The following is a 10,220-nucleotide window of genomic DNA, read 5'->3' on the forward strand; positions in this document are numbered from 1 at the left end:
CCGGAGCTGGGGACATTCCCTCTTGAAGTGCCCGGGCATGCCACAATGAAAGCATCCCTGCCCCTTGCACTCACCCCGATGGTGCCTCTTGCAGCTAGGGCACTCGGGATAGGAGAATCGGGTCTCATTACCACCAGGACGACTCCCTCTGTTCTGGTTCCCTCGGAACCTCTTGTTCTGACTCGAGCCGCCGGAAGCAGTGGGTGCCCTCTTCCTCTGATCAATGGCCGAACCACTACTCCCCCTGCTAAAGCCTGATGCAGGAGGGGTAGGAGCTCCGCCACCAACCGGAGTACTGGCTGAATCTGACATACACCCCACTGCGCCCTCAGCTCGCAGTGCCTTCTCCACCATCTGAGCATAGGTGGTGCTGTCGTCTGTGGTAATCATCAGGTCATGCCTGATCTTGGGATTCAACCCGTCCAGATACTTCTCCTTCCTGCTGAAGTCGGTCGGCACAATTCCCGAGGCTAACCTCGCCAACCGGTCAAACTGAGTGGTATACTCAGTGACACTCATGTTCTCCCGCTGGGTCAGGTGAACGAACTCCTTCCTCTTGGCGCTTCTGACCGCCTCATTATAGTACTTCGCGTTGAAGAGTTCCTGGAACCTTTCCCAGGTCATGGTGGTGACATCGTGAATCTGAGACACCATGTCCCACCATACCGTGGCATCCTCCCGGAACCGGAATGTGGCGCACACCACTGCGTCGTTACCGGTGACACCCATAAAGTTCGAATTCGGTGATCACCGTAAGCCACCGCTCGGCTTTTGACACATCCGGACCTCCCGGGAATACCGAGGTGCTTGCTTCCGAACCGCTCATATAAAGGTTCCAATCTGGGCCGCCACCACTATCTCGGCCCAGGCAAGCAGGGCGGGTGCCACCGGAACTATCGGCACCGGAACCGCAGGAGCACCCCGCCGTCTCAACCTCGAATCTCGAGGTCTTGTTCTTCGATCCGGCTTGCATCTCCGCAAACCGCAACTCCCGCCGGGGCTCCCCGATCGAGCCGGGGAGCTCGGGCAGCCTGTGGCGGGTTCTCATCACCCCGACCACGAGCCCTGCCTCGGGGACCTCTACCTCGGCCCCTAGCAGGTGGGGGAAACCGAGCTCCCTCTCCCTGATTCGACCCCACGGAGTTGCCCCGACTCCTGGTAGTCCGCCTGGCGTCCATCTAGTTAGAACCGCCTGCGAAACCAAGAGTTGGCATATCAGGTCGTATCCAAGGCGAGCTTACTAATGCCGCTTAATTTGGAAATTAGAAATGAAACATGCGCCTATTCTACTATCAGGCTACTAACATGCTTCCTAACAGGCTTTTCTTTTTCATAACTGAATAAAATAAACTACTAAAGCAATAAAGGCTTACTGAACCGTGAACCGAGCTAACGGCTGATGATGATTGTACATGTCGTGACGATCTTCGGAAGACAACCTGGCGGCTCTGATACCAAATTGTAACACCCTAACTATTTTAGGCGTATTACGTGATTTTTAAACGTACTGTGCAGCTCGTTGCTAATCAACGAGGTTTATGGAAAAACGTGATTAATTAAAATTTTGCTTTTTCATTAAACTTATAAACCATTTTGCAAAAAGTCTCGGGATCCCGATTTATAAAATATTTACAAACGTTTTTACTGTTCAACTTTTACATCAAAATAAAGTCGTCTAACGACAGTTACAAAATCTCAGCCGTCGTCCCGAGGATCGTACGCTCCAGTGCCTAACCGCCCCGACATGTACAATCTCATATGCTCAGTCACGGTCCATCGCCTACACTTGCCTTTACCTACACATGAACGTAAACCGTGAGTCGACGTACTCGCAAGAAAAGCATAATAATAACATATATAAAACCGACCGCCGTGTCCAACACGATACCGAGTCCCGCCATCGCCATGTCCAACATGGTACCGAGCACTACCGCCATGTCCAACATGGTACCGAGTTTTGAACGTTCGGGGGACGGTACTATTGACAAGTATCCTCCCGATCGGCCGAACCGGTCATACTCCGGCCGCTGGTCATACTCCACCGTACCGACGGATAGGTCAATAGATCGAACAACCAACCAGTGTCAGCCTGATCGGTCGAACCGGTCATACTCCGGCTGCTGGTCATACTCCAGCCTGTACCGACGTGACATGGTTGGGTGGTTCGAAGCCTAAATACATGTCTAATGTAATCTAACAGGCTTCCTACATGCACGCTAAACATGTAATCTACATATGCATAATGTTATACTAATCTTACCTGGATTCCGATTTCGTGTGTGCTTGTCAACCCGACCGGAACCGAAGCCGAACGGCGGACATCGGCTCCTAAACCATAAAAATCACAACGCTATAAGTGACACGCTAAATCACTTCCCGGGGACTAAAACTTGAAACTAAAAGTTTCCCTATCGATAAAAAGCATGGCAATACCCCTAAAAACCCAAAAACGAGGAAAACTAGGGTTCTGAAAAATCCCCAACCGGCAGACCGGTTGCCCAACCGGAATTCCGGTTCTGGGAAAATTCAGGACCCCATCCGGAATTCCGGATGCTCAACCGGAATTCCGGTTCCTCGCAGGCAGCCAACTAAAAATCTCCTAACTTGACCAATTCAAACCCAATTGGTCCCAAACTTTCCAGACCTGTTCTATATGCCCCAAATAACAATTCCAAGGCATCAAATTCACCCAGAAAACACATATACAAAATTCACCATTAAAGACCAAGCTTTGAGTTCAAGAACTCAAACTTGGTTAAATCCACTAACATGCACCCTAGCCTAGTTAATTCTACTTAACTAAGCATAAAAATACCTCTGCAAACTAACAAGAACATCCAGCAATAACACAGAAACATATCATAGCATTTTCTCTCAAAAAATCACATTTTTGCATATAAAACTCAAACTTTAAACAATCAATCTAACATGCTTTCAACACAGCTCATTCAACAACAATAATCATGCTTTAAAACAACCTAAATCAACAACAAAACACAAGAAGAACATCTCTCAAAAATCACATGCATTTTCATCCAAAAATCACATATTTTTCAAGAAATTAAAGAAGGAAAGAGACATGAACCAACCTAGCTTGCAATAGACCTTAAAGGATGATGAAAACCAGCCAAAATCAAAGGAAACACACCCCCTCCTAGCTGCTCAAAGCTGGCCGAAAATGGAAGGGAAAGAAAGAGAGAGTTTGAAGTTTTTTTTTTTTTTTTTTTTTTTTTTTTTTTGGAATTTTTTCTAAGTGTGAAATGCTTGAAAAGAAAAAGAATTTACATCATATTTTATTTCATTTATCACACCTCATTTCAGCCAAGTAATATAAACATAAACATTTAATTTTTTTCAAATAAAAAGTTACTAAAGACAAAAAGTCATTGGGGCAAAAAGACCATTTTGCCCCTCCAATCTAAAATCACATAAAAATCACTAAAGGGGTATTTTTGGGACATTCTAAATTCCCGGCCATTCCCGACATTCCCAATGTCTAAAACCCGTCCCCAAAATACTAACATACTAAGTTGTGATTTCTACTGAGCCAAACGCCGCGTTCCAAAATACCGGACACCGGAAATGCGAAACATAAAAGCTACCGATAACATACTCATGCATATCTGAATTCCATAAATATCCATAATAAATTATTTAAATAGCTATAAATAATTTCATGATTAACATAAATAACTGCTAATTTCCAAATTAACTAAGCGAGCTTTACAGATTCGGTCAGGTTGGGGAAGTGCTCCATCTCAGAATGTAAGTTTTTTGGCTTGGTTTACTGATTTGGTTGGTCGAAAAAAGCCAGAAATAATTGAGGAGGGGGTTATGATGTGTTGGTCTATTTGGAAGGCCTGAAACGATGTCGTATGGAATCCAAAAAGTGTTCTGCAACCAATGTAGTGAGCACTACGAGGTTAATTCTTGCTCAATGGAAACACGCTCAATCAAGAAAATTTGATCATCTTCATGTTCCTATTAGAACGTTTGAAGGGTGTGAGTGTTGGTCAAAATTGGATACAAATAAGCTTAAGATTAATACCGATGGTGCCGTGTTTGCTGCTAAAAATGCTTATGGTTCAGGGATTGTGGTGAGAAATGATGGTGGAGGGCTGGTTGAGGCTTTTTCGACGTACGTGACTGAGGGTGTTCAATCCGAATTGGCCGAGATAATGGGGATTAAGGAAGCACTCAACTGGATCAAGAGAAAGGGCGTTCAAGATGTAGTCATTGAGTTGGACAGTATTGTTTCGATTCAAGCGTTGGATAGTTCTATCCGAATGCCTTCATTGTTTGGTTTAATGGTTTTCGAGTGTCAATTACTTTTACTTTCTCTTGTTAATGTTAAAGTTTGTTTTGTTAAGCGATCTGCTAATAGAGTTGCACATTGTGTTGCTCGCAACTCTTATTTTTGGTCAGATTGTAATTTTGTAGAAGGGTCAGCTCTTGCTGCTCTTCAAACTCTTATTCTTGCCAATTTGGCAGTTTAATGGATTGAAACTTTTCAAAAAAAAAAAAAAAATTTACAAAAGTGTTATCAAATGACACTAAAGTTTAACAAATACATATTAAATTCATATTTTAAAAACACAAATAGAGATAATAAAAATAAAATTTTATATAACATAAATTTTGATATATTTATAATTATTATTAATAATAATATTATTATTATTATTATAATTAGAATCTTAATAATTTATATTATTTTAAAATTTATAATTTATTATTGGAAAATTGGCCCTTAAAAAGAAGGCAATGACACTTATAGACTTCACGTTATGCTTTTCATCTCTTTTATGTGTGTTTTGATTAATATATGTATACAATGGATCCGCATTTATATCTATTTTAATTGAAAGTTTGGATGTACACATACTCTCACAATGTTTTCTGTTGCGTATTAAAAAATCTATTATATAAACACTCAACATTCAAAGCTATTACACTTAATACAATTATTGGATTAAATGTAAGTAATATTAAAATACGCAAATGATTCCTAATGATTGCCCAATATTGAGTAGTAGTGCAAGCATGTGTCAACATTTCTAGTACTTCACCTTAGTTAGCTAGTACTGTATGTTTTTCATGTATGACTAGCAAGTACTAAAAGTTGGTTTATGAAATATATTTTATGTCAAATATTGTGGGTAATGAAAAATCCTTAAAACTTTACATTAACTGTACTGAGTGTTATAAAAAAAATTATAAAAATAGTAAGTGCATGTTTGGTATCATAACTAAAAAACTGTTTTTTGAAAACAATTTAGTTTGTTTGGCCTTATTCTTTTAAAACAATTTTCAGAAAACAAAGTTACAAAAAACAAGAATTTTGAAAATAACAAAATGTTGTATTCTGTTATAAAAATCAATTCACTTTTGGTCAATATTATTTTTAAAAAACACTAACTAAACATGACTTGTTTTTAAAAACTTCAAAAATTATTTTTTGTTCTCATTTCTAAAAACAATTTTTTGAAAATAAAAAACAGAAAACAATACCAAACATGCTCTAAATTTTTATATTAATTAGAGTATCATCAATCAACCCAGTTAGTGAGTAGTGTTACTAGCTTGCTTGACCGCATAATTTTTTTATTAATCTACATATTTATATATATATATATAAAGGAGAAGTATAAGATGGTGACCTAGCGGTCTAAAACTTCTCCAAAGTTATTTTTTTTACTCCTTAATTCTCTTAATTTTTTAATATTTTATTAGAGAATAAATTTACAAATTAATATTTTACTATTATTTTATTAAATTTTCTATAAAAATATTTATCTTAAATTAGTTATTTTTTTTAAAAAAAAAACACAATAATAAATATAAACTAAATTAATAATATTAAATTAAATAATTATTCAACTATTTATCTATATATATAAAGGAGAAGTATGAGGCGGTGACGTGACGGTCTAAAACCTCTGTAAAGCTATTTTTCTTTTTTCTTTCTAATTCTCTGAATTTTTAAATATTTTCTTAGCGCATAAATTTATAAATTAATATTTTACTGTTATTTTAATAAATTTTCTATAAAAATATCTATCTTATATTAATTATTTTTTTAAAAAAACACACAATAATAAATATAAACTAAATTAATAATATTAAATTAAACAATTATTTAATTATTTATATATGCACTCATAATTATATCCTTAAATTTCTAAACTTAACACTCAATTTAGTTGATCAATAAAGTGACACATGTAAATAAAGTATTGGTCAAACTAATAATTCTTTTACAAAAGATAATTTAAAAAAAAAACAAAAATTAATTAAAATGATTTCATATTATTCAAAAAAGAAAAAAAATATAATATACATATTAAATAAAATAAAAATCAATTTTTCTATCTTCTTCAAGCCATATTATCTTTAAAGATGAACAATAAACTTTCTTTTTGTAAGGAGATTAACAATAAATTTGATTCTCAATTCAAATGCTATTTTTCAATTCTATTTTCATATATTCAAAATTCTCATTCCATAAATTTTCTACTAATATTTTTCAATCAATGAAACGAAAAGGCAAACTTTAATTCCCGTATAAAAAATCAAACTCTCAATTTCAGTAATCAATAGAAACAACATCAAATATTTCAAGTTCTCAAAATCTATCAAATAAATAAATAAAAACAGATCTCATAAACATAAACTCAAATATTAGAACCCCAGTAAATTAAACACTAAAACTCAAACATTAAAAACACACACAATAAAATTCGAACCCAGAACTTAACACACACATCAGAATAAAAATTAAACCATAAATAAGGATTTATGCTACTATTATTGAATTTTGGTATTTATTAGCAACAAATTTAATATTTTAAGTATTTATGTCACAAATTTTTTAACAGTAAAGTTCAAATTTTAATATAATTTTACTAAAGAATTATTATTAATTAAAATATACAATTTATTTTTTATATATAATTTAAAATATTTTATATATCCGCGGCGAAGCACAGAATCTTTACTAATTTTTTAAATAAATAGGCCAATCATAGAAATAATAGTAATAAAAAAAAACATGTTAAGAACTATTGCCATAGTAGTCAACTTTCTAGTCTCTTTAGTTTAAAATAACATATTTTTACTTCAATTACCTGCTCCACTTAATTATCTAAAAGGTAACAGTACTAAAATATGTCATTGTCGATGTGTGTAATACAATTGTTGGTTTAAATGTACCTAATTATTATAAATATACAAATGATTCATAATGATTGCCCAATGATGAGTAGTCCAAGTATGTCGACATTTCAAGTACTTCACCTTGGCTAGCTAGTACTATATGTTTTTCAAGTATACAAGTTAGTACTAAAAGTCGGTCTTAATCAGAATCAGTCATGCACTAATTAAAATAAAAATACACTAAGTTTTATTAACATCATGAGCACATGAATATTATATATATAGATGTATATATATTATTAGCACTAACATCATGAACACGAGAATCTGTATATGTATATATAAATGTAATTGTAGTTGCATTACAATAATATGTATATGTATTTTCTTTTAAATAATGCACGGTATGTATATATAATTATGAGCCCATAAATATGAATATGGATATAATATATATACATATATCTAACTAACAATAATAGTTGTATTACAATATTAGGAGATTGATGTGGCCAAGCACTTAGGGCTAGGAAAGGTACCCACAGTGTCCATATATAAATATCAACCCCTTGGAAGGGCATAGAGGCAACCCAAACAATACTAACTCTCTATCTCTCTCTTTGATCTCCATTATCTAATTTTCTTTTTATTTTATTTTTCCCAAATAATCTCATAGTGTCGACATGTCTCTCCAGCAGAAGAATCATGAAGAAGAAAATGTTATTATTAATAATTTAGTAACTAAAATATGTGATTTGTACTCACAAATCTCAAACCTCGAGAGTCTAAAGCCTTCAAAAGATGTCGATACTCTCTTCACTGAATTAGTCCACACATGTATACCATCTTGCCCAAAATTTGACATTGACCACCTCCCCAAGAGGGTTCAAAACATAAGGTCTAACCTTATTAGGCTTTGTGGTGAGGCAGAGGGACTTTTGGAGTCTCATTTCTCAACCATCTTAGCCTCATACAAAAACCCACTAAACAATCTCAAAGTCTTCCCTTACTATAACAATTACCTAAAGCTTGGTCATCTCGAGTACCAAATTCTAAGCCAACATTTAAACAACAAACAACCTAAAAAAATTGCTTTCGTGGGTTCTGGTCCCCTGCCTCTCACGTCCATTGTACTGGCCTCAAATCACCTCACAAAAACCACATTCCATAACTACGACATCGATGTTTCAGCCAATTCCAAGGCGAGTGCCTTAATGGTTAACGATGATGATCTGTCCACACGGATGGTGTTCAAAAGCACTGATGTCATGGATGTTACTAGTGAGCTGAGCCAATACGATGTCGTTTTCTTGGCTGCTCTTGTTGGTTTGGACAAGAAGGACAAAGTTAAAGTGATTGAGCATTTGGGCAAGTATATGGCTCCAGGCTCACTTCTTATGCTTAGGAGTGCTCATGGGGCTAGAGTTTTCTTGTACCCAGTTATTGATACAGATTGTGATCTACAAGGCTTTGAGGTTCTTTCTGTGTTTCATCCCACTGATGAAATTATTAACTCTGTTGTTATAGCACGAAAGCACTATTCTCATAATCCAAAGGTGTTGCAAATGCCAAGTGTCAACTCCTCCTCCTCCTCATTGATTGCCCCATTCAATTGTAATTGTCGCATGATGATAGTACATCCCAATAACTGCTCTCATGAGATTGAAGCTTTCAATCCTCTCAATATTCATGGCAACATGTTTGAGGACAAACGTTCGTGAATTACTTCTACTACGTACTCATCATGATGATGATGATGATCAATTAATGTTTCTCAATCAGCGTAAGGTTTCATATCATCAATTATCGTTTGTTTTTTCTGTTATTATTTTACATAAAATTACTGTGTTCCTCTCTTATATATACATATGTGTTGGGATCATGCATATCAAACATACATATTTACTTGGTATACGTCGTACAATATATAACTAATAATTATGTGTTGTCCTATTTTGTATATACATCAAAATATGGTGACATGTAATTTAAAAAAAGGGGTTCAGTATATCTTGTGTCTATATATGTATATGTGTCTGTACATGTACTTTTTTTTTAATAATTTGCTCATTTCATGGGCAACGTGTGTTATGCTTTCTTTAATTAATATTTTCTTTCTTTTTTGTACTAGTTCTTTCAAGTTTAATTTTGTGTAAAATTTCTAAATATTAATAAAGTGAAATACTCTTTCAAAAATTTGATTGTGGCGTCTATTAACAATTTAAAAGATAGTGAATGCAAGACTATATCTCTCTTTCTCTCTCTCTCATCAGAGTTAATTAATTTCACGTAATGATACATACCCCGGTTAATTTTAGTTATATATAGTAAAAAGAGGATTGGTGAAAACTTGTACATATACGTGTAGCAGACAAAATTTTACTTTTTTTTTTTTATTTGGGAGGAGGGAACTGAAGGTTTTACTTTTACTATTTGTATTATTTTTTACTTTCAGCCGTCCAACTTATGCCACTATAATTCTTAGTACCAGTTTATTATAAAAGAATTGTCTAAGGGACACTTGTCAAGTATTTTAAAAGGTGATAAGTTTCAATTAAATATTGAGTTCTATACATTTGAATGAACATTGCTATAAGGCACTGTTTAGCACCTTCTCGACATGTCACGTTGCGATTGGTTAGCGATACTCACTAAAAATTATTATATTAAATTATATGAAACCTGATAATTTGTTAAACCAATAACGATTCTGACATATAGAAGGGTATTAAGCACCACTGGTGCCCTCTAACATTTCTTCATTTTAATTTAATACAATATTAAAAGCTACTAACTACTTATAAGGTATTATATAGGGTATTATATGTTGAACCGGTGCTTTTATAAGTTGTTATTATAATATTATGACAACTTTTAATGTATATTATGAGGGAGACAATTAATTATATGTATAAATATATTTGGAACGGTTTTTTTCAGTTTACGCAAAAAACAGTTATGTTGTTATGTATGACAAGTTTTGTTTTTATCTTGTTTAATTAATCAAAGTTTAGTTTACTTTAAATTTGATTTGATTAAATTAATCGTGACTTTTAGTGATTAAA

The 10,220-nt window shown here is 34.6% G+C and overlaps 1 protein-coding gene across 1 annotated transcript; it reads left to right on the plus strand.

The window, feature by feature from the left end:
- Positions 1 to 7,432: 7,432 nt before the first annotated feature.
- Positions 7,433 to 9,468, plus strand: LOC115718661 (nicotianamine synthase-like). Its single transcript, XM_030647485.2, has one exon. The coding sequence runs from the start codon at positions 7,839 to 7,841 to the stop codon at positions 8,874 to 8,876; it is 1,038 nt and encodes a 345-aa protein (XP_030503345.2). The 5' UTR covers positions 7,433 to 7,838; the 3' UTR covers positions 8,877 to 9,468.
- The last annotated feature ends 752 nt before the right edge of the window (positions 9,469 to 10,220 follow it).

Source organism: Cannabis sativa, chromosome 2 (genome assembly GCF_029168945.1).
Source record: "Cannabis sativa cultivar Pink pepper isolate KNU-18-1 chromosome 2, ASM2916894v1, whole genome shotgun sequence".
NCBI lineage: Eukaryota > Viridiplantae > Streptophyta > Magnoliopsida > Rosales > Cannabaceae > Cannabis > Cannabis sativa.